This window comes from Danio rerio, chromosome 23 (assembly GCF_052040795.2).
Source record: "Danio rerio strain M-AB ecotype USA chromosome 23, GRCz13ab, whole genome shotgun sequence".
In the NCBI taxonomy this organism is placed as follows: Eukaryota; Metazoa; Chordata; class Actinopteri; order Cypriniformes; family Danionidae; genus Danio; species Danio rerio.
Genome location: NC_141043.1, coordinates 1291606 through 1317500, shown reverse-complemented (window position 1 = coordinate 1317500; position 25895 = coordinate 1291606). Strand labels below are relative to the sequence as shown.

The following is a 25895-nucleotide window of genomic DNA, read 5'->3' as shown; positions in this document are numbered from 1 at the left end:
GTAGAGACTGAAATGTTTTGAGTGAACTATCCCCTAGATGTAAATGCTGCAAACAGTATTATATATATATATATATACATATTTTGTTTCAATATATCCAAACACGAGTGACACGAGTGACATAGCCAGAACATTCTGTTTACACAGCTAAGACAGTTTTAAATAAACATACTTGGAACTAATTATAATAATAATAGCTGTAAACTGTGTTGTAACATTTTTATAACAATAGAGATCAACCAATAATCAACTTCACCAGTGTGTTTTCCTGAAATGGAAGCGTTTGTGAGTTTTGCTAATAGGATTCAGTAATGAATGGCTCCATCGTGTGGGCATCTTAAGAATTGAGTGTCAGATCATCATCACTGCTGCTACTTGAAGAGACAGTTCCCACAAAGCTGAAAATTCTGTCATCGTTTATTCTGCCTTTACCTCTTTTCAAACCTTTATGAGTTTCATTGATCTTTTGAACACAAAAGGAGATATTCTGAAGAATGTTGAAAACCTGTAACCATTGACATCTAATCCAGTACACATCTTCTTTGGTGCAAAAAAACTCACCGTTGGAAACACTTTACAAGGAGAGGAAATAGATTTTACAGGTAAACTTTGATATTTAATATGAATCTTCTGGGATTTAAGATTAATCCTTAATTTATTTAGCTTTTTTATTTTCTGATTTACAAAACATTACGAGCAATAGCAAAGTTACCTGTGGACACTATTCATTCAGCTCCACCGACATTACTCTAAATAGATTTATCCACTTTCAACACTGTTAGGGCCTACTCACACTACGCCATCCGTACCGTGCCCTGGCCCATTTCCCGGATCGTTTGAGAAGTGTGAGTGCGCTGAATCGGGCTCAAGCACGGTTCACTTGGCCGGCCCTGGCCCGGTTGGAAGAGGTGGGCCTGAGCCCGGTTTACTTGGGCTTTGGCGCGGTACGCTTGTAGTGTGAGTGCATAACGCGCCAAAGCCCAAAACTGAAAGCGAGACGTGACTTTTAAGGGGCTGTTTCATATGGATTTATTAATCATTCTTACTGTTTAGTGAACGCAAACTGCCGTAGTTTATTAAAGACGAGAACTCCTCACTTCACGACACCTGCACCTTCAGCAGACCTCCTCATTCCTGCAGCACGAGGGCTTTATGAGTGTTTATGAGCGCCAAAAGTAGCGGATCTGTTCAGCGAAATATCTGACTGCGTGTCACCGCATCCCTAAGGACTGTTTGGCGAAATATCTGACTGCATATCACTGCATAACAAACCACTGACACGATATAACTAGAGAAATCTCCACTGTGCTGCTGAGTGAGAGAGCCCTTCTCACTGAACAGCGCAGCAGCGATAATGTAAGAGTGCCCAGGCCCGATTGAATGTGAGTGCGGGCCGTCGGGGGAGACGGGAGGGGGGACAAGCGTGCTTTGGCCCGGTTGGAGACAACTGTACCTAGTGTGAGTACGGCCTTAAAGACCCCACAGTCACTCTGCATAAGATGGAATAATTATAGCAGATGTCGTGTGTGTCTTGAGATTGCGATGTGTGTGAGACCTTGTAGCGTGTGTGTAGGAGCAGGAGTGTTGAGCGGATGTTTTCTCTTCTGTCCTCGTCACACACAGACGGCAGCAGCTCCTCTCCTCTCCTCAACAGCTCCTCAACATCAGCTTTCTCCTCATCCGGCTGCTGAAACACACAAACACACACTCCAGCTCAGGACAAACTCAGAGCGCAGTGAATGGGAGAGTACAGCAAATCATTATTTACAATCCTATCAGCTGAAATAATGAGGGTAAAGCTCCAGGATGGTGTGATCAAGACTTTCAGAAAGAGGAAAACAATAGTGCGAGACTGATAACGGCAGCCGGAAGAGAGAACCATGTCAGATTTACTGTCCTGCACACACTGCATTACACACACCTCACACAAGCGCTCATTCGTCTTCTATGTAATTTGATGTAATGATGATCGAATACACACATAAACACATATAAATGATCATACATTCTTCAAAAAAAATCTAATATTCAATGACTTCCGAGGATTTAAGATGCTGATGACCCATAAACCCTTCATGAAAAGCCTCAATAGTGCTGTTTTGAATGCAGTGGTGTACCCGGTGCTGGTCAGCGGTGTGTGTTTTCTGCTGCTGCTCCAGAGCTCTGATAGCGTCCTGTAGCTCCGACTCAAAGAGTTGTAGCTGTGAGGAGGACAGAAGAGCGGCTGATCTCCCGTCTGTCACCTCCTGCTGCACCTTCAAACCTGCAGACTCCTGCATACAACACATACACACACACAGAACCCATCACTAGCTTGTTTCCATCCACCTCTTTCATGTGCATTTTAAAATATCAGATAAGACACTGATTAAAGCAGGGGTTAGAGCTGCACAATATCTCATTTCAGCATCGATATCACAATGTGTGTGTCCGCAATAGTCACATTACAGGATCTGCAGCGTTGAGGTGCGATTATAGATGATTAGTGCAACAACTGAGAACACACAGGGCTCTATTTTGACGGTCCATGCGCAGAGCGCAAAACGCAGGGCGCAAACGCTTTCAGGGCGTGTCAGGACACGTTTTTGCTAATTTAAGGACGGGAAAATCCGCTTTGCGCCGTGTTGCATGGTCTAAAAGGGTTGAGTTTATTTTCTTAATGAGTTATAGGTGTGTTTTGAGAATAAACCAATTAGAGTCTCATCTCCCATTCCCTTTAAGAGCCAGCTGCATCATGTCATAAGTGCATTTTGACGTAAAGTAAGTTCGCTTTCGCTTTTGCTCTCGTGGATAGGGAAACCTTTACGCACAGACATCAATTAGCCTATAAATAATTAATTTTGTTTGTTAAGCGCAAGGATTTGTTTCAAAACTATTTCTAAATTCAGCTCTAATTTCCAGCAAACGAATAAATGAACAATAATAACGAAGTGTGGTCAAAATACTGAGTTATTTCCAAATACACCTGCTGTGCCCCATATGGTCTAAAACCTGACAGGTGGGCAAATCTAAGCTTGTTTTTAACAAAACAAATATAAATATGGATATAATAAATAATGCTGCTAATAATAATAACATTATACAAAAGCAAATTGAACTGAAAAAGCCTCCCGAGATGAAAGTATGAAGGCAGTGGTTTTTAAACTCATGTAGGCTAGAAATTAATGTTTTGTAATATTTTAATCATTTATATTTATATCCTATATATATCCTAATTATATTATATCTTTTTCATATGTAAAGATATTTGCGTATTGCTCTGCATCTTGTGTGTAGTGTGTAAGCCAGGCGCACTTTGCGCCAGACAATAGACCGACTTTGTTCTGGTCTAAAGATCAGACTATTACAGTTTCTCAAAATAGCAACGCACCAAAACACGCCTGCTTTTTTAGAGCAGAACGCCTATGGGCGCACATATGAGCGCAAATGCATTTGCTATTTAAACAGCGTGGCGCAACGCCTCAAAATGACCCCTGCGCCGAGCTAAAAGTAGCAAAAGAGTATTGCGCTTTGCGCCATATTGCGCCGGGTGTATGATAGAGCCCACAGAGTTCCCACTCTTTAACAAACACCAAATTGAAGGACTTTTAAATGGTGCAGTAAGTCTGACACCCAGTGGGTAAACTAGGTATTGCACTCCTTGTTTGAAGCCCGTTTTCACTCTGCTCCTTCTCTGACAACTCCACTCAAGTGCAGGTTGCCAGATTGAGGACATCAACAGGAGTGAGCATGACTATCGAGCCTAAAGGCTGATTTAAGTCGTGTTGTAAATTAAAGCAACGACATGCGATAGAAGGAATATTCCCCATATTAAAGCGAGTTTTTGTCCTAATCAACACCTGACATTAATATATCTCACCTGTTCGCCAAAAATGACTAATTATATCCCTGGGAATGTCTGACACCGGCGCATACACATTGTAAAAGACGTGCCAGGCATGAAAGCTTCACAGGCGTAGCAACAGTAACTAGGGAGGGCGGGGCTTAGCGAAGGTTCAATTCAATGATGATGATTTTATTTACAATTATAAATAAATATACAATTAAAAACGACAAACAAACAAATTTAGCGCTAATACATCATAAAAATCCCATTATTTTTGATACTTTGCTAAAAAAAACCTGTTGAATTGAATACTGGTAATATTCATATGTGGTTTCTGAATTGTGCAAGATGACAGAGGCAGGGATCTCTCACCTGAGCAGAGCTGATGTGCTGCGCCACCTTCTGGAAGTTTCTGTTGAGGTCCTCCAGTTTGGGCTCCACCAGCTCTCTGCAGGACGGCCCTCTGCTGGTCATCAGGATCACAGCCTGATCTCGAGCGCTGTCCACGCGCACCGTCATCTCCTCCAGCTCACACAGCACTGCCTGCAGGACACACATTCAGCACGGTCTGATCTACTGCGGCTCACTAACAGCACTGGGTCATATGGAGAAAACCATTGTGCCTGCAAATTACATCTGACCACCGAGAGCTCTCCTAAAAAGTGTAGTAAATATTTAGTACGAGTTTTCTCTTAAAGAGGAGCTACTATGCTGCTTTTTACAAGATGTAAAATGCGTCTCTGATATCTCCAGAGTGTGTGTGTGAGCTCAAAATGGCACACAAATAATGTTTAAAACTCTCTGACACCCAATTCACATGGGCCATCAGCTTCAACGCTTCCCATTTACTTTGAATGGGTGATGTCAGACTTTGCCGAATGGCATTGTGGATCTGTCGGCGCCGCTTCAGAGGAGTTGCTCACTGCAGAAGTTGGGACTTGCTCAACTTTTCAAGCGCCGACGGAAGCGTCAGCCAATCAGATCGCTGTATGCAAATACACCAGCTCAGACAGTGGCCTATTGCTGACTAATTTCATTGGCTGACGCTGCTATGACGATCACGTCAGCCCCAACCTTAGACACGCCCTCTGTCAAGCGTTGACGCTGAAGCCCCGTGTAAATGGGGCGTGAAACTGACCCTTTCAGGCTTTGACCTTTATTGTGGCGTTTTGGTGACTGCCGCTTTAAATTTAAATGAGATTGTGACCTTTTCAGAAGAGGGCGGAGCTACAGATGCCTGTGTGTCAGCATAGTGGCAGATTCAAAAACAAGACTAATGTCCTATGCTAATGAGGAAGAGATTGTCACTGGTAGGCGGGGCTTTCCCCTTGTTTCCCCCTAACAAATATTGTAGGAAATACTGTAAAAAATTCCTGAAAATCATTTAGGAAATATTTGAAAAGAAACAAAAACTCACAGAGGGTAAATACTTTACACTTCAACTGTGTGTGTGTGTGTGTGTGTGTGTTACCTGTATGATCCTCTGTCTGTCGGCTGCAGGTTTCTTCTCCATCTCGTCGAGTCGTATCTCCGTCTGATAGAGCCACGTGCTGATATGAGCCAGATTCTCATCAAACATCTCCACCTCACGCCTGTGATTCTACACACGCGCGCACACACACACACACACACACACACACACACACACACACACACACACACACACACACACACACACACACACACAACAAGATATAGGATATCAATCTAATGGTGCAAAAACAGCACCAACATCACCAAAGTGAAAGAGAAAGCTGTGGCCAAATTAAGCCTCAAAATCAGCCCAGAGAGGATGAAAATGACCCAGCAGCACATAAGGGTCTTGTATGATCTGGATGATGCTCACCAGTACAGCGCTGAGCCAGTCCTCTATGAGTGTGTGCACTCTCTCCCAGTCCTCATTGAGCTCAAAGAGCCGGTCCTCCAGCTGAGCCTCGCTCCCCTCCACTAAGGCCTGCAGGGCGGCGCTGTCCTCCATGAGCACTGACAGATCACTCTTCCTGCGCTCAGACTCCTTCAGCACACCCTGAACACACACACACACACACACACACACACACACACACACACACACACACACACACACATACACACACAAATAATGCACTGCATGTTAGAAGTGGAGTAAAGATACACATACATTCATAAAAACACACACATCTGAGAACACACGCATGCGCACACACACACACACACACACACACACACACTGACGTTGGCCCAGCTGATCTCGCTGTCGATGTCTGCAGGCATGTCTGCAGTGCTCAGCTTCTCCTTCAGCTCAGTCTCGCTGTTCTTCATCCAGACCTGCAGGGCGGCGCTCTCCTTCTGCACACGCTGAGACAGACTCAAGGCCTTCTCCAGATCCTGCTTACCCTCGGTCACCTGACCACACACACATGTTTTAGAGAACATTAGATTAATGGTTTTTTTAGGTCAGTCAGTGTGTAATGTTGCATGTGCTGGTGTACCTGAGCGCCCAGTTCATTGTAGAGTAACTTGAGGGCGGTCAGCTGCTCGTCCATTTCTTTAGGATTCTCCGTCTGTTGTTTCTGTACGATCTGTCGTCCGGTTTTAATCACCGTCTCCACCTCCAGCTTCACCTCGCTCAAGATCTTATACAGTTTCTGTGTTAAAAGAGACAGCACGTTTAGATAAAACACCAGCAGTCTGAGCGCTTCAGTTCTGCTGCATGATTAAAACATGAAAACCCGAAGCTACACAGAAAATAAAAACAAACTAAACTGCTAAAAAGAAATAACTAATAATGGAAAAATCTATACACAATAATAATAATAATAAATGTAAAAAAAAATAAATAATATTAATAATAAATGAACAGACAATAATGAAAAAGATAAAATAAGATAAATTGACAAATAAAAAAATAAAATAAAATAATAATAAAATAAAATAAAATATATATTAATTAAAAAATAAATAAATAAATAAACAATAAATAAAAAATATATATAAAAAAATTATTAAAAAATAACAATGAAATAAAATAATTATAAAAAAGAATAAATAATAAAATAATAATAAAATAAAAAATAACAATAAAATAAAAAATGGATAATAAAATAAAATAATAAAATGAAATGAAATGAAATAAAATTATATATATATATATATATATATATATATATATATATATATATATATATATATATATATATATATATATATATATATATATATATATATATATATATTATTCATGACAACCTACTGAAATAAACAACATGAAAAACTAAAATTACAATAAAAACTACTGGAAATTAAAATAACACACTACATGAGAAACAAGAAAACAGAATATAAATGAACTGAATTACTAAAATGTTATTATTAATTTAGTGAAAATAATTTAGCAACTAGAACAAAAATACATAAACGAATAAAGAAATATAAAGCCAATTTTAGCTACTCTTTAAAAATGAAAAAAATAAATAAATAAAAAATACAATACAAAACACATACAAAATAGAACATAATATAAACTGATTAAAATAGAATTACATTAAATTATTTCAATAATGCAACTAAAACAAAAATGAACAAAAACAATCATTAATAAAAAAGCTCCTTTAGTTTTTACCAAAACTAAATGTACAGGAAATCTAAGAAAATATAAAAAATATTTCAAAGCACAACACTACTGTAAAAACATACTAAAAACAGAGCATACTATAAACTGTTTAAAATATAATTTAATAAAATGACTGCAAAAATTAATACACAATAATAAACTAAGTAATAATGACTTCATTTCTACATTTACTACCTATAAATTACTACATTTCTGTGTAGCATCTGCATGTTCTCCCGTGTTGGTGTGGGTTTCCTCTGGGTGCTCCGGTTTCCCCCAAAGCCCAAACACATGCTCTATAGGGGAATTGATCAACTAAATTGGCCGTTGTGTATGTGTGTGTGTAAATAAAAGTGTATGAGTGTTTCCCAGTACTGGGTGGCGGCTAGAAAGGCATCCGCTGTATAAAACATATGCCGGAATAGTAGGCGGTTCATTCCGCTGTGGCGACTCCAGATAAATAAGAGACTAAGCCGAAGGGAAATGAACGAATGATGACTAAACGTGCACTGGTGTGTGTTTTCTCACCATGCATCCGCTCAGGTGTGTCTGGATCTCGTCTGGTTGTGTGTTCTTCAGGTCCAGGATGTGCAGCTCAGCTTTAGCGCTCTCCAGAATCCTCCTGCAGTCCAGCATTCGCTGCTCAAAGTTGGCCGGCTTCTGAAACAGCTGGAATTTGGTGCTGATCTCACGCAGTTTACGCTAAACAGAGCAAACACAGTCAATGTTTTCTTCAAATGTTTCCCAAATGATGTTGAACAGATTCAAATATTATCTCCTTTAATATTTGTTCTTCTGGAGGAAGTCTTATTTGATTTATTTCGGCTAGAATAAAAGCAGTTTTAAAGCCATTTAAGGTCAATAATATTAGCCCCCTTCAGCAATATTAGTGTTGGATTGTCTCCAGAACAAACCACTGTTAATGACTTGCCTAATTACCCTAACTTTACCTTAATTATTAAGGGTGTCACGATCCTCCAAATCCTCGATTCGATTACATTTTCGATTCTAAAGTCACGATTCGATTTTCGATTATGAATAATTAATTAATTAATTAATAACGAATTAATTATTAGTAGCCTACCGTTTAAACTACCTGACCTGCGTGTTCTTTGTTTTACCCATAAACAAATCATACAGTAAATGAATAAAGGCAAGATACACACATAATTACCACCTGTCAATCACTTTTTTCTGCGGGACTCGTGAATAGGCAGTGATCTGTGTCGTTATAATGGCGTCGGTAAAAAAGACGCACAACCTACAGGAACCAGCCAACAGTATCTGAGATGTTCGCCAAAATGTGTGTGCGTCTGTGTCTGTGTGTGAATGAGTGTGTGTGGTCACGTGTTGTGCGTTTTCAGCGGTAGTGAGGAAGGAGGGCTGCTCAGAAACGCTACACGCCAGTGTGGATGTGGATCGTTGTCGTTCTAAAATGCCATTTAAAAACAAAGACATATTAGTGTACACAGGGCCTGAGTGTGCGAATTTGCAACGGGTGCGGGGCGGAGGATCGCGATGCGCCCATCGTCTATCATCCCAACCATAATACGTACATAGCAGAGCTTGCAAACTGTGTTTTTTTTTGTCGACAACACGAACGTTGTCAACATAACTAACTGGAAATCCAAAATACTTTCACACCGGCGACTTCATTGAAAGAGGAGAGGGTTTAAGCTCTGTCGACGGGTCTCCTGAGTCTGCAGTTTAACAAGCACTTCAACAAGCCTGTTTTTTTCCCGCTTGGCAAGCCAAGCTAACGTGACATGGGGGCGTGGCAGCATCGACGATTCTATTTTTAGATTCGATAATCGAAGTTAAGCATAAATTTCGATCGATTTCGATTAAAAAATATTAATTATGTATTGAAATTAAAGTTTATCGGTGACTGAAAACATGTTTCATTAAGTCCACTGAATAACAACGTGATGTAAAAATGTCAGTTGTCCGTCAGTCCTGCGGGGGCAGTAGTGAGCCACACCTGTATCTGGTCCAGCTGGGTTCCTCCTCGCACTGGTTTGCCCTCTGAGGCGGTCAGAGGAACATTACCCACATTCCTCCGCCGCAGATCCTCCATTGTGGCCTCATGGGCTGCGATCTCCACCTGAATCGCCTGAAACGAAACCAAAACTGTAGATTATGATGGAGCCTTTTCACATGTGCATCTTCCTCAGCAGCAGAAGTCATCATAGTTGGTGAACTCAGAGCGCAGTGAATGGGAGAGTACAGCAAATCATTTATTTACAATCCTATCTGCTGAAATAATGAGAGAAGAACTCCAGGATGGTGTGATCAAGACTTTCAGAAAGAGGAAAACAATAGTGTGAGACTGATAACGGCAGCCGGAAGAGAGAACCATGTCAGATTGTGTGTGTGTGTGTGTGTACCTGAGCCTCCTGCGGCAGCTGGAATGCATCAATGCGGTCAGTGAGGTATGATGTGAGTGTTTGGTCCAGCAGTGTGAGGGACGTCTGGAGTGTGTGTAACGCCGTCTCGCTCTCCCGCAGAGTCGACAACTGCTGCTCCAGAGACATCTGACGCTCTGCGGCCTACAACACACACACACACACACACACATAAACAGAAAGAGATACACCCACACACACACATACAGAGTCAGACACACACATACAGACACACACAAAGAAGCAAACACTGACATGCACACACACTCTGCAGTGTGTGTGTGTGGATATGTTCTGAGGTGTGCTGTGGTCACCGTGTGTGTGAGCTGATCGTAGCGTGTGTTGAAGTTCTCCAGTTTGTCGCTGATGAGTTCGTCCAGGATTCCTCCGTCGATGAGCGTCTGCGCCAGCTCGCGGATCTGAGTGCGGTTATCAGACGGATGACGCACGACACACTCCACAGACTGAAACACACACACATACACACTATTAGCAACATCCATCAGTCATGCTATAAAGCTCAAAACACACTGGGCTCTATTTAAAAGGTCCTGTGGAGTGCTTTAAATCTGCATTTTTATACGATGTTTAACGAAATCTCAACTGAAACATGAAGAGAGGGCGGGGCATACAGTAGCTCCTCCCCTTTCATTAAAAAAAACAGCCAATAGCGTTTTGTTTCATCACAGCTCTGCCAGTGAGAGTGGTCGAGCTCAAGCGCATCAAACAAACAGCCAATTAAAAGAAGTGGGCGGGGCATGTCAGACACTAGAGAGCATTTGATTGGTCAGAAGATTTGATGAGAAACTGAAGTATGAGGAGACGTGAATAATACTGCTGATCCATTTAGGAGGAAGAGACAAACTGCAAACATTACATCAGGTTTATACACTCACCGGCCACTTTATTAGGTACACCTGTCCAAATTCTCTGCTCTGAGTATTTCAGAAACTGCTGATCTACTGGGATTTTCACGCACAACCATCTCTAGGGTTTACAGAGAATGCTCCGACAAAGAGGAAATATCCAGTGAGCGGCAGTTCTGTGGGCGCAAATGCCTTGTTGATGAGGCCAGAGGAGGCTACATGCTTAGGATTGTTTTTTGTTGTTGAGCTGCAGCTGATCACAGAGCGCTGAACAGATCTTTTAGTCACAGTTTCTTTGCAAATCCTGTTCTGTGGAGATGTGTATGTGCGTTACTATGGAGAGATGTTAATAAGGGCCTGTCAATCAATTCAGTGGGTGGGGAAAACCGCCTTAAAATCACTGGGATTTAGATCCTATTTTAACGTCTGGAAAATTTAAAAGAGAGTTGTAGTGTTTCTCACTCCAGTATGACTGCGTACACACTATACTACACACACTTCTGTCCAAACAGCTTACAGTAGATGATTTTCAGCATAGGTGCCCTTTAATTCCCAATTGCATGGATCATAATTGTAGTATTTGGCCTGTTTAATTTTTGTGAGCAAACTGTGATGATGAGTGTTACCTCCAGAGCCTCGCTGACGGCCTGTGTGTTTTCGGGGATGTTTTCAGTTTGCTGGACTTTCTCCTCCAGTGTGTTCAGCCAGGCAGACTCCACATCCAGATACTGCAGCAGCTCAATCCAGCAGGACCACACCTCCTGAACACACACACACACAGACCAGATCACACCAACTTCAGTGAGTAGGTGAGTGAGTGTGAGTGAGTGTGTGTGTGTGTGTGAGTGTGTGTGTGTGTGTGTGTGTGTGTGTGTGTGTACGTGTTTTTGTGACATATCAGGACACAAATCTGTATAATGACATGGGTATGACACAGGTATTACAAAAAGGAGGTGAAATATGAGGACATTGGTGATGTCCTCATTTCTCAAAATGCTTATAAATCACACTGAATGAGTTTAATCAGAGAGTAAAGCTGCACACAGTCTCCTGTGATGGTTGGGTTTAGGAGTGGGGTGAGGGCAATATAATATACGGTTTGGACAGTATAAAATGAATGGAAACCTATGTAATGTCCCCACTTTTCACAAAAACAAACATAAGTGTGTGTGTGTGTGTGTGTGTGTGTGTGTGTGTGTGTGTGTGTGTGTGTGTGTGTGTGTGTGTGTGTGTGCGTGTGTGTGTATTCTCAAGTGTTTGTAAATATATGAAAGCGTATGCATGTTTGCGTGTATGCTAATATGTTTGTGTGTGTGTATGTGTGTGTGTGTGTCTATATGCATATAAGTGTGCAATAATGAGTGTGTCCATGCGTGTGTGTATTTGTGTGTGTGTGTGTGTGTGTGTGTGTGTGTGTGTGCGTATAAGCGTGCAAGAATGTATTTTCTTGCATGTGTGTGTGTGGTGTGTGTATATGTGCTATGAGTGTGTAAGTGTGTCCTTGCGTGTCTGTGTGTGTGCGTATAAGTGTGCAAGAATGTGTGTTCTTAGATTTGCGTGTGTGTGTGTGTGTGTGTGTGTGTGTGTGTGTGCGTGTGTGTGTATTCTCAAGTGTTTGTAAATATATGAAAGCGTATGCATGTTTGCGTGTATGCTAATATGTTTGTGTGTGTGTATGTGTGTGTGTGTGTCTATATGCATATAAGTGTGCAATAATGAGTGTGTCCATGCGTGTGTGTATTTGTGTGTGTGTGTGTGTGTGTGTGTGCGTATAAGCGTGCAAAAATGTATTTTCTTGCATGTGTGTGTGTGGTGTGTATATATGTGCTACGAGTGTGTAAGTGTGTCCTTGCGTGTCTGTGTGTGTGCGTATAAGTGTGCAAGAATGTGTGTTCTTAGATTTGCGTGTGTGTGTGTGTGTGTGTGTGTGTATGATATGTGTGTACATAAGTGCTTTGAGTGTCCTTGTGTGAATGTGTGTGTGTGTGTGTTTGCAGTGTGCGTGTGTGTACCTCGAGTGTGTGGCACTTGCTTTTGAAGCGATCACACAGTTTCTGGTAGTTGTGCAGCACCTCGTTGAGTTCGGGGGTCAGATCTGGTCCACCAGGGGGCGTCTTGCTGATCAGCACATTAATATTGTCCTTCAATATCTTCACACGCACTTCCTTCTGTAACACATCCTCTTTCGCTCTCTGAAACACACACACACACAAGAAATAAAATATAATGATTAAACAAACCAAATAAATTGATGGATATATAAATAAAGTCTTAATTGAACCTAAGATAGAAAATTATCATAAAAAAATAATGATTTGGGGCAGTTCAGTGGCTCACTGTGGCCTCACAACAAGAAGGTTGCTTGTTCTCCCCGTGTTGGCGTGGGTTTCCTCCGGGTGCTCCGGTTTCCCTCACAGTCCAAACACATCCGCTATAGGGGAACTGATTAACTAAATTGGTCGTAGTGTCTGTGTGAATGATTGTGTATGGGTGTTTCCCAGTACTGGGTTGCAGCTGGAAGGGCATCCGCTGTGTAAAACTTACGCTGTAATAGTTGGCGGATTATTCAGCTGTGGCGACCCATGATTAATAAGGAACTGAGCTGAAGGAGACTGAATGAATGAATGAAAATTTAATTACGAATGACAAAAAAACTAAATCCGCAGCTGAAAAAAAATTAAATAAAAAACACAAGAGTAAAATGAAAGATCAAACTGTGTATATAATTGGTGAAAATTTGATTGTAAGCATACCAAATATCTACAAATTTTTTTTTGTGTTTGTAATGAAAGATTAACAATCATTATGTATATGGGTGCTATAATCAATCAATATTTATTTAATTTAATTTACATTCATGAAAATACCAAAACTAAATAAAAAAATAAATAAAACAAGTATAATATATATATATATATATATATATATATATATATATATATATATATATATATATATATATATATAATTTAATACCAAATAGACAATATATATAAATATATATATATATATATATATATATATATATATATATATATATATATATATATATATATATATATATATATATATATATATATATATATATAGGCTATTTGGTATTAAATTAATATGAGGAAATATATATATATAAAATATAATTATTTTATTTTTGTAAGAAAAATTACGTTAATGTTGCCTAAATTTATACTATAAATATTATAAATGTTTTTAAATGTTACCTAAATTAAGTTATTAGGTTAAGGTATTACAAAAATACTATATTAAAATAAATATAAAAATCTAAAAGCTAAACACAAGTAATTTATTTACTATCTAAACTGGTATTATAAAATAAGCAATTAAATCATTTAATATTAAAAATTTATAATTGATTAATTAATAAAAATGCTTTATTATTCTAATATGAATACTGCATCAAAGAAAAAAAAATAACAACATAAAAACACATCTAAAATCTAATATTTTTCTAACATGTAAACAGAGTGGATAAAATTATTAATAAACGTTAAAGGGATAGTTCACCCAAAAATGAAAACATATTCACTATTTCTGTCTTCTGCTGAACACAAATGAAGATATCTTGAAGAGTGCTGAAAACCTGTAACCATTGACTTCCATTGTATTAGTTTTTTTCTACAATGGAAGTCAATGGTTACTGCTTTTCCGCATTAAGTAAAACTAGAGATGTTTGATGTTTGGGTGAACTATCCCTTTAACTGTGAGAGATGTGTAGTTATGAAGCACCTTCATCTCCTGCAGAGCCTCCTCCAGCTCCTCAGGGCTCTTGTACTCAAAGTCTCTCATCAGAAACTCCTCGTCCACTTGAATCATCCACTCCCGCATCTCCGCCACGTCCTTCTTCAGATTCGACACTTTCTCCTGTCCTTCACTCACACACTCATCTCGCCTCAACAGCTGAAAAACACACCCAAACACACATTCATACTGACGTCCACTAAAATCAGTGGAATATTGTGTGGCCGATCTTCATTGCTCTTGAATCCAGCAGTAAGAGCAGAGTGTGAAGGTTTAATTAGCAGAGCAACAGCACAGTTTTGCTTGAAATATTGCAACGCACACAACATTATGGGTGGCATATCAGGACATATTGTTGGTGCACATTTCGCTGGCACATCCAGAGTAATGTAAGCAAACCTCCAAGAGTAAGAACCACATCCTACAGGAGTAACTGTGCACGCCAGTGGAAGCTGTCTGAAAGGGATGCCCGGGTGCTGACCCCGATTGTATCCAAAACACATAAAACCACAGCTGCCCAACTCACTGCAGAACTAAATGTGCCGACTCTCCTGTTTCCAGCAGAACTGTTGGTCTGGGGCTCCACAGGGTCGATATGCACGGCCGGCTGCTATAGCCAAACCTTTGGTTACTCATGCCAATGCCAAGCACTGGTTTCAATGGTGCCAGCAGTGAAAATCTTCTGTGGACAATGTGAAACATGTATTGTTCTCTGATGAGTCCACCTTCACCGTCTTTCCCACATATGGGAGAGTTATGGTGTGGAGAAGCCGCAAGGAAGCGTCCCACCCAGACTGCTGATGCCCAGAGTGAAGCATCAGTGAGGTTTGGGCTGCAATATCAAGGCATTCCCGAGGCCAAATACTTATGATGGGCGCTGGGTCACTGCCAAACCATTCTGGAGGACCATGTGCACCCAGTGGGTCAAACATTGCATCCTGAAGGCGGTGGCGTGTATCAGGATAATGTAATGTAATTTAATGTAATGTAATGTAAAGTGTATTTATATAGCGCATTTATTGTGTATGGCCATACACCCAAAGCGCTTCACAATCATGAGGGGGGTCTCTCCACAACACCACCAGTGTGCAGCTCCACTTGGATGATGCGACGGCAGCCACAGGACAACGGCGCCAGTGCTTCACCACACACCAGCTATTGGTGGAGTGGAGAGACAGTGATAGAGACAATTGGGTGGAAGGGGATGATTGGGAGGTCATGATCGTAAGGGCCGATAGAGGGACTTTGGCCAGGACACCGGGGTTACACCCCTGCTCTTTCACGAGAAGTGCCATGGGATTATTAATGACCACAGAGAGTCAGAACCTCGGTTTAACGTCTCATCTGAAAGACGGCGCTCACTGACAGTGTAGTGTCCCCTTCACTATACTGGGGCATTAGGACTCACAAAGACCACAGATTGAGCGCCCCCTGCTGGCCTCTCTAACACCACTTCCAACAGCAACCTAGTGTTCCTTAGTGGTCTCCCATCCAGGTACTGACCAGGCTCAGCCCTGCTTAGCTTCAGTGAGTAACCGGTCTTAGGCTGCAGGGTGACATGGCTGTGATAATGCAGCAATACACACAGCAAGACTGGAGACAGAGTGGTTTGATGAACATGAAAGTTAAGCTGAACATCTCCCATGGCCTGCACAGTCACCAGAGCTAAATATAATCGAGCAGCGCCCTTGGCAAAGGGAACTTGCTCTTCTGTGATGCTCCATTAATACTGAAAAGTATATAGAGATTTTGGAGCACAACATGCTGCCTTCTTCTCCAGGGACGCCCATGCATAATTCAACAAGACAGTGCAAACCACATTCTGCACACATTACAGAGTCCTGCTGCGGAGGAAGAGGATACAGGTACTCGACTGGCCTGCCTGCAGCCCCGACCTGTCTCCAATAGAGGATGTGTGGTGCATTTTGAAGACCCCGTACTGTTGCCCAACTTAAGACTTGTGTGCAGGAAGAATGGCGCAAAATGACACCAGAAACACTTCATCACTTGCTGTCTTCAGTCCCTAAACATCTTTAAGTGTTGTGGAAAGGAACGGCAACATTACAGAGTGGTAAATGCTTTACTGATACACACTTTTTTAAATGTATTTTTAAGAACCAAAATTGTAAATTTAGTTTATTTTAAAAAAAAACTTTATAAAGTCATGAAGAACACATGGGAACACTAGGTTGCTGTTGGAAGTGGTGTTAGAGAGGCCAGCAGGGGGCGCTCAACCTGAGGTCTATGTGAGTCCTAATGCCCCAGTATAGTGAAGGGGACACTACTTTGTCAGTGGGCGCCGTCTGTCGGATGAGACGTTAAACCGAGGTCCTGACTCTCTGTGGTCATTAATAATCCCATGGCACTTCTCGTTAAAGAGCAGGGGTGTAACCCCGGTGTCCTGGCCAAAGTCCCTCTATCGGCCCTTACGATCATGGCCTCCCAATCATCCCCTTCCACCGAATTGGCTCTATCACTGTCTCTCCACTCCACCAATAGCTGGTGTGTGGTGAAGCACTGGTGCCGTTGTCCTGTGGCTGCCGTCGCATCATCCAAGTGGAGCTGCACACTGGTGGTGGTGTGGAGAGACCCCCCTCATGATTGTAAAGTGCTTTGGGTGTATGGCCATACACAATAAATGCACTATATAAATACACTTTACATTACATTAAACAATGTTTGTTGTATTGTCTGCAATGAAATAAAAGTCACAGTAAGTTTAGAAACCCGTTTCTTCTTTTATTAGCATTTTCCATACCGTCCCAACTTGCCGTGTGTTTGAGGCCTACTGTAAATGTGTTTTTCACCTGTTTGCTGAGCAAGTCCCAGCGTTTCTGGCTGTCTTCAAGCTCTTTCTGCCCCCAAACAACCAATCCTGGCACTGAACTCTGCTGAACGGCCATCACGTTTTCCTTCATCTGCTTCAGACACGAGTCCACGCTCTCCATCTCCGCCAACAACTCCTGAACACACATTTACACAAACTCAGTTACCTCAAACAACCCCTGATTTCCATGCAAACTGTTAACCTGGCAATGCAAATAAGCTAAATGGACACTTGACTTTATTATAAACCAGGCCTGGCCTTCTCGAAGCCTTCTGAAGGCTGCATCATTCTTAAGTTGTACCTTAAAGGTCTCGTGAAGTGCTTTGAAATGTGCATTTCTTTATTGGATGCTTGACATAATCTCAGTTGAAACATGAAGAGAGGGCGGAGCATAGAGTAGCTCCTCCCCTTTAAAAAAAACAGACTGTGAAACTGGTGTAGTGTCTGACCTTGCACTGTTTGAACTCCTCCTGCAGTTTATCAGTGTTTCTGAAGCTGCCGGCGTCTCGAGACAGAAGCTCCTCCACAGCATTGAGCCATCGCTGCACCTCTGCACTCTTCACCTGCACCACACACACACACATCCATCACAATCACACACTCAATATACTTATCATATCAATTCATCATCATCATATTCATCCGCTTATCCGGGGCCGGGTCACGGGGGCAGCAGTCTAAGGAGGGAACCCCTAGACTTCCCTCTCCCCAGACACTTCCTCCAGCTCCTCCAGGGGGATCCCGAGGTGTTCCTAGGTCAGCCGAGAGACATAGTCCCTCCAGCGTGTCCTGGGTCTTCCCTGAGGTCTCCTCCCGGTGGGACATGCCTGTAGCACCTCCCTAGGTAGGCGTCCAGGAGGCATCCGAAACAGATGCCCGAGCAACCTCAGCTGACTTCTCGCTCCTGGGTGACAGAGCTCCTCACCCTGTCTATAAGAGTGCGCCCTGCCACCCTGCCAAGAAAACTCATTCCGGCTGCTTGAATCCGAGATCTTGTCCTTTCAGTCCTGACCCAAAGCTCATGAGCATAGGTGAGAGTAAGAACGTAGATTGACTGGTAAATTGAGAGCTTTGCCTTTCGGCTCAGCTCCTCCTTTACCACAACGGAGCGGTACATCCACCGCATTACTGCTGCCGCTGCCCCGATCCCCCTGTCAATCTCACGTCCATTAGCATATACCCCATTCAGATGTACCATGAGTCTCACCTGCGAGTCCTTCATGCTTCCCAGAATGCACTGCAGCATGCTGAGCTGATCCTGAGCGGCGGTGGAGAGATCAGTCCAACACTGCTGGTCCACCGAGTCTAGCACTGACCCCCGCTGCTGCTCCAACTCCACACTGAAGGCCTGGAGGACACACACAAACACAACCCTGTTTCAGATAGTGGCTAATTAAATAACACATGAGGTGGCACAGTGGCCTCACTTCGAGAAGGTCGCTGGTTCGAGTCCCCGCTGAGTCAGTTGGCGTTTCTGTGTGGAGTTTGCATGTTCTCCCCATGTTGGCGTGGGCTTCCCCCACAGTCCAAACCAAGTGTGCCGCAAGCCTGCGTCTGAGTGAAGGTCTCAGCCGTTAGATCGCCCCCTGGGGGCTGGCTGCAGTACAAGTCATAAAGCCCGCCTCCTCCGTGTTAATGAAGGAGACTTGAGCCCAAATAAAAAAATGATTACACTTGCAATAAAATGTCCCGAAAGATGGTTCTGGTGGATTAAGGCACTGGTTATTGTGCTGAAATAGGTGCAGATCTTCATTTTTGTAAACAGTTTGTTTTTAGCAGTAATTTAATGCTGGGCGTGTCATCGTGATTGACAGCTGTGATTGACAGTTTCTCAAAGCAGACCGTCTGAGCTTCGGCAGGAGACTGAAGTGTTATTATTCGATTTCTGTGATATTTTACCATGACAAAATGAGTTCAGCAGTAAACTGTGGTTTCTGACATACATGATCCTGGTGGAACACTGTTTATTGGCTAAGGTCAGGGCTTTTTTCGGGCTTTATTAGTTTGCTGATACACGCCTAGCCACCCAGATGGCAAAATACACTCGGACCAGTTCGGCTAGATTCTCGCCTGCCGGAGACTTACCCCTCAGAGCTCAGACTGACTACCTCTGCTGGACCTACTCCAGATGCCTGGACTCACTGCCCGATTCCAGCCCGAGTCAATCAAGCTAGATGCGGCGGCCGAGCGAGCCGGGGCTGCCGCATGCGAGCCAGAATCAGCCCGCGACGCCGCGAGTAGGTTATGCGCTGCGGCCCGGAGCTGGCGCGATTGAATATATAAACCCTCATATTTGTTAACGTTATTACATCCATTTGTGTTGATATGACAGCAAACGCATGCTGAGAAGTTCGGGGGGCGTGGTTGATTTTACATAAAGCGTTTGGTTGGAAGCTCATTTTCGCGGCTCCTCCACTGGCTTCATCAGACAGTCCTTCTGCGCATGTCCAGGCTCCAATTTCAGCAGTCTTTTGCGACAGTTTGTGCCCGTCAAGCAGGCGTTTTGCCCTCAAGGCGTTCAATGGGAAAAGGGGCTGTCGCGTCGTCCATGTTTTTTACAGTCATTGGTCCAAACACATGCGCTATAGGGGAACTGATGAACTAAATTGCTTGTTTAAATAAAAATGCTATAAAGTTTAACCCTTGTGTGCTGTTGGGTCGTTTTCATCCACTCTAGGCTGATTTAATTAGGCTTAATTTGGCCACAACTTTCTCTGTTTTTCAGCAAATGTGATGATTTTGGTGGTAAATCTTATTTTGACACATATTTTTAAAAAATGCTTTGAAAATGTTCAAAAACTCAACAATAGACTCTGGGCAAATGGACTCCCCTTTGGTTATGTTGGGGGCTGTTTTTGTCCCATTGACTTCCATTATAATCACAATTTCTGATTGCAAAGCCATGACAGCAGATAACCATGCATTCTTCACTGTTGCTGGTTTTCCCTGTTGGGAAGAGGTAACATTTATCATTTAACTGTTGATTATCAGTTGCAGTGCAAAAAAAAGCATAGTTTCTGCCTTTGAAGTTATATGGAGTACAGTGTGTGTGAGTGTGTGTGTGCTTTACTTTTGCGCACTTATCTTAATATGTCTGAGAAAATCGGAATAATCCACTCAGCAGCTCTCAGAACACAGTAAACGCAGTAAGTGTATTTCTGCACACACACACACACACACACACACACACACACACACACACACACACACACACACACACACAATAATCTGCTGTTTTACTCTTTGTGAAACTCTTCAGCACAGGCCTATCTAAAGGGTTAATCCTGACAACTGATGATCAACATTAAAAATTACACTTTGTACCACTTTCCAACTAAGAAAACCAGCAGCAATCAATAACGCATGATTATATGCTGTCATGGCTTTGCAATTAAAAAAATGCGATTATAATGGAAGTCAATAGGGCAAAAACAGCACCAACATAAGTACACAAGGGTTAAATTAAAATTAAATTAAATTAAATTAAAGAAAAAAATAAAAAATAAAATAACACTATCCATAATAATACAAATATTTTAATAGAAATGTAATAAAAATAAAGCACGTTATTAATAATAATAAAAATGTAGTTAAAGTTTAAATTAACCTGAAGAAGGAAATAAAATATTAACTTATATTTTAATGTTAGCTTTTTATTGCTAAATAAGAAGAAAGAACCCTATTAAAGCTGTGTGTGAAGATCAACTAACACCACTTGTGTTTGTTCTGTAGTGCACACACTGAAGAACTGACACCTGCATGAGTGTTGGATGGTTTTCAAGCCTTCTGTTTGATGTGTACACACATGCGTTCATTCACAGTGTCAAGAAGACATGTTATTACTCTCATGCTTACTGTAAACATTATTAAATCATGTCAAAACACACAATATTGCCAATTCATACCAACAAAAATGACATGCATTTCACTCTTATGAGAAAACCATAGTGCACTTCATCCATACTGAAGAACGATTCGCTCTAATGTGATTGTTTATCAGTCAGAGATTTCCCAAATGATGTTGAACAGATTCAGGAATATTTGTTTATCTGGAGAAAGTCTTATTTGGGCTAGAATAAAAGCAGTTTTTAATAGTTTTTAAGCCCTTTTAAGGTCAATATTATTCGCCCCTTCAGCAATATTAGTGTTGTATTGACTCCAGAACAAACCACTGTTATACAATGACTTGCCTAATTACCCTAACTTTACCCTAATTACCCTAGTGAAGCCTTTACATGTCACTTTAAACTGAATACTAGTGTCTTGAAGAATATCTAGTCTAATATTATGTGCTGTCATCATGGCATCAGTTAAATAAACTCTCATGTTTATCTTTATGTTATGTGTTAAAAAAATAAATAATAAAATTCTGATCTCCACTAAACAGAAATTGGAAAAAAATATATATATACAGGAGGGCAAATAATTCTGACTTCAACTGTAGGCCTTCAGCATATCCGATTAAGTGTATTAGCAGTAGCTCAATCTGACCGCCAGGTGGAGACAAAGCGCAACAAACACAATTAAAAAACACACCAAACAGCCACAGTCACTCCCATAAAAACCCCCACAGCCCAAAATCACGTGTAGATTCAACAGAAATTACAGACGCGGTCTTGAGGGCACATTTAGCTGCATCTGAAGGCCTGCAGTGCCACGTGGGCAATCACTGGAGCTCATGCCGTCTCACTCTTTGGCCAAAAGCACTGTATAAATATTGATATTCCTTTAAACAAATGCCAGCCTGCGTTTGCTCTCGGGATTGATTCTGTCGCTGGCTTTCTGCCCATCACTCACGGAGTAAAGAAAGAAACACGACCAGAAATGAAAAGCAGAGCAGAGATTGGGCACGCGGGTCAAGTGGAGACTCAAACAGAAGATAAACACATGGCACAATGGATAACTAACACAACTCGCTGATGATAAAAGTGAGGAGCGGGGTGGTGGGTGGGTTACATGGCGGATGAAAGTGCATGTTTTGTGGAGGGGGATGGGGTGGGGGGGGATGTGGGATGGTAGGGGGGATGTCTGGTGGGGATATTGCGATGAAAGTGAAGACCTGGGGGGGTGGACAGGGATGTTGGGGAGATCGCGGATGAAAGTAAAGAGAGGTGGTTGGGGGGTGGGAGTGAGGGAGGAGGGTCTGGGGGATTGGTGCGTACCCCTTGATAATGTTTCTGGGGCTCCTCTTATTGTATGTGCCCTTAGAATCATCCTAACCTCCCTCCCCCTAGTGGCCATCCGCTATTAAATGTTGGTCTAGAGCAACATCAGTGGTTAAAACTTGCCTAGAGCGCCATCTAGCAACATAATACTGCAAGTCTTCAATCTACAGTGACGAAACATGCATGTGTCAGGAATGACTAAATGTGAACACACACATACACACCTGGGCTTTACTGATGGCCTGTTCAGCTGTGGTGACGTCTCTGATTTCAGCGCCGATGCTGTTTAGTCTGGACTCCATCTGCTGCAGCGCTCTGGAGCCCACAAGCTTGGACAAAACTACACACACAGAGAGAAAGAGAGAGTTTGAAAAATGCATATTATTACAATAAAACAAACAAGTATTACAGTTATTTAAGAGAAAAACTTGCTATGAAACATTTTCACCTCAGATGCAAATGCAGATCTTGAGCTTTGTTTACTGTCAAAAAATACGGAAGCCAGTGGGTTTTGCTCACTCCACTTTGCATCGTAAAACACAGTATGATGATAAAAAGCCTTTATTTGTCACTTACACTGTTACATGCAGCGAAATTGGACCCCGCCAACCATTTTTTGACAGATGGCTGTCTAAAAAGTGGAGCAGCCTAGAGCGCCATCTGCTGTTAAAACTAGCCTAGAACGCTGTCTGCTGTTAAACACTAGCCTAGAGCGCCATCTGCTGTTAAACACTAGCCACTAGCCTAGAGCGCCATCTGCTGTTAAACACTAGCCTAGAGCACCATCTGCTGTTAAACACTAGCCTAGAGCACCATCTGCTGTTAAACACTAGCCTAGAGCACCGTCTGCTGCTAAATACAAGCCTGGATCACTGTCTATTTAAAACTAGCCTAGAGCGCTGTGTTGTTAAAAACTAGCCTAGAGTGCCATCTGCTGCTAAAAACTAGCCTAGAGTGCCATCTGCTGCTAAAAATTAGCCAAGAGCATCATCTGCTGCTAAAAATTAGCCTAGAGCAACATCTGCTGCTAAAAATTAGCCTAGAGCAACATCTGCTTCTAATAAAAAGCCTAGAGTGCCGTCTGTTATTTCACTAGACTAGAGCACTGTCAGCTGTTAAACACTAGCCTAGAGCACTGTTAGCTGTTAAAACTAGCCTAGAGCGCCGTCTGCTGTTAAAACTAGCCTAGAGCGCCGTCTGCTGTTAAAACTAGCCTAGAGTGCCATCTGCTGTAAAAACTAGTCTAGAGCGCCGTCTGCTGTTAAAACTAGCCTAGAGTGCCATCTGCTGTAAAAACTAGTCTAGAGCGCCGTCTGCTGTTAAAAACTAGCCTAGAGCGCCATATGTTGTTAAACTAGCCTAGAGCGCCATCTGCTGTTAAACACTAGCCTAGAGCGCCATCTGCTGTTAAAACTAACCTAGAGCGCCGTCTGCTGTTAAACACTAGCCTAGAGCACCCACTGCTGTTAAAACTAGCTTAGAGCATTGTCTGCTGTTTAGAACTAGCCTAGAGTGCCACTAGTGTTAAAACTTGCCAAGAGCGACATCTGCCTGTAAACACTAGCCTAGAGCGCCCCCTACTGTTAAAAACAGCCTAGAGGGCAAGATCATATTTACAGGAAAATTGGCTTGGATTAATCAATCTGGTAGCAATTTCGAAGAAGAGATGCTCAGTCTGGCAGTAGTGTCACTTTTTGCTACAACTTTGGGTTACTGGAGGAACTGTTTTCCCCCATACAGACTCCGCCCCAGGCCACACCCCCAGAAATGACATAACAAATCACAACCATCCAATCAAGTCACAAAAAGCCCCGCCTTCCATTTGTTATTCAGTTTTTAGCAGTTCTGCTATTTTGTCATTAAAAATATTCTGCATCAATTAAACTACGCTAATAGAATCTGTATGTATGATATCCACAACACTGCTCGACTTGTCAGCTGTACATAAACAGCAGCTGTTGACAGCACAAATGTTGTATTTACTGTACATCTGGGCTCTTCTCTTTCCGTAATACATCACTACAATGTCTCTGTGTCACTTTAGACATTAGTGATTGATAACACATGCGAGTCGGCCCGTTCCAAGAGGTTTACTGTGTGCTGACAATGAGAGAGGAGGCAGAAATAACTGGCTGTGGCTCATTTGTGTTTGTCATTGTGTGTTTGGGAGTTTGATTCCCTGATGTTAGAGGTCACAGCATGGGGCATTAGCTTTCCCACTGTCCCATGAACAGCTCCTTAATACAGCCTTCCTTTGGGGACAAAAATAATCATATGTTTGGAGGAGTTGGAGTTGGTTGGTTCTGGACTGCAGCCATCATAATTAGCTTTCTATAAATAGATCAGTACACTATGATAAGTTAGACTAGCAAGTAAATGTAAGAGTTATGCCGAAAAAGTGTCTGCTGATAAAAGCTATCCTATAGCGCTGTATCTGATGTTTATAACTTGCCTTTAAGTCTAGAAAAACTAGTGTTGTTTGTGGTTAAAATCTAAGCGCTAGAGCGCCACCTGATGTTTATAACTGGCTTGCTGTTAAACACTAGCCTAGAGCGCTGTCTGCTGTTAAACATTAGCCTAGAGCATCATCTGCTGTTTAGAACTAGCCTAGAGTCTAAAAAAACTAGCCTAGAATATCGTTTGCTGTTTATAACTAGCCTAAAGTCTAGAAAAATTACCCTAGAGTGCTGTTTGCGGTTACAAACTAGCCTAGATTACCATCTGCTGTGTAAATCTAGTCTTGCAAAACTAGCCTTGATTGCCGTAAAAAAATAGCCTAGAGCATCATCTGCTGTTTAGAACTAGCCTAGAGTCTAGAAAAACTAGTCTAGAGTGTTGTTTGATGTTAAAAACTAGCAAAGAGTGCCATCTGCTGTTACAAATTAGCTTAGCGCACCATCTGTTGTTTATAACTAGCCCAGAGTGCCGTCAAAAACTAATCTAGAGCACCGCCTGCTGCTAAAAACTATTCTAGAGCGCCATCAAAAATGAACTTAAGAGTGCAGCCTGCGGCTTAAAACTAGCCTAGAGCACCATCCACTGTTAAAACTAGCCTAGAGCGCCATCCACTTTTAAAACTAGCCTAGAGCGCCATCCACTTTTAAAACTAGCCTAGAGCGCCATCCACTTTTAAAACTAGCCTAGAGCGCCATCCACTTTTAAAACTAGCCTAGAGCACCATCCACTGTTAAAACTAGCCTAGAGCGCCATCCACTTTTAAAACTAGTCTAGAGTGAGGTGCAATGTTAAAGCTAGCCTAGAGCAACATCTGCTGTTAAAACGAGCCTAAAGCGAAATCTGAATGAATGAATCAGTGTTTTGAACAAATCACTTGAGCCAGATGCTTATTGATCTACAATAGACAGTAACTTAATTCCTCAACACATTAATGGCTTACATTCTACAAAATACGTTAAAGCAACATCATTGCTTTAAGTGTTTAGCTTATTATTATT

At 42.0% G+C, this 25895-nt stretch overlaps 1 protein-coding gene across 21 annotated transcripts in view; it reads right to left on the bottom strand.

The window, feature by feature from the left end:
* The window catches only part of utrn (utrophin), a 315686-nt gene that overhangs the window by 218127 nt on the left and 71664 nt on the right, over window positions 1–25895 (bottom strand). For 12 of the 21 annotated variants that reach the window (XR_015522994.1, XM_087306271.1, XM_087306280.1 and 9 more), the window contains 18 exons: window positions 22665–22780; window positions 18483–18623; window positions 17725–17838; window positions 17256–17411; window positions 14437–14607; window positions 12702–12881; window positions 11316–11450; window positions 10138–10287; window positions 9806–9967; window positions 9400–9531; window positions 7947–8120; window positions 6298–6453; window positions 6041–6211; window positions 5673–5852; window positions 5298–5426; window positions 4199–4369; window positions 2118–2273; window positions 1556–1687 (listed from right to left, as the gene is read on the bottom strand). Coding sequence is in view for 20 of the 21 variants with exons in the window: in XM_087306271.1 (XP_087162397.1) it covers window positions 1556–1687; window positions 2118–2273; window positions 4199–4369; window positions 5298–5426; window positions 5673–5852; window positions 6041–6211; window positions 6298–6453; window positions 7947–8120; window positions 9400–9531; window positions 9806–9967; window positions 10138–10287; window positions 11316–11450; window positions 12702–12881; window positions 14437–14607; window positions 17256–17411; window positions 17725–17838; window positions 18483–18623; window positions 22665–22780 (2726 nt within the window). In the remaining variant the exon portion in view is untranslated. The remainder of the gene's footprint in view (window positions 1–1555; window positions 1688–2117; window positions 2274–4198; window positions 4370–5297; window positions 5427–5672; window positions 5853–6040; window positions 6212–6297; window positions 6454–7946; window positions 8121–9399; window positions 9532–9805; window positions 9968–10137; window positions 10288–11315; window positions 11451–12701; window positions 12882–14436; window positions 14608–17255; window positions 17412–17724; window positions 17839–18482; window positions 18624–22664; window positions 22781–25895) is intronic. The other 9 variants (XM_087306272.1, XM_087306281.1, XM_087306279.1 and 6 more) reach the window with 1 other exon arrangement.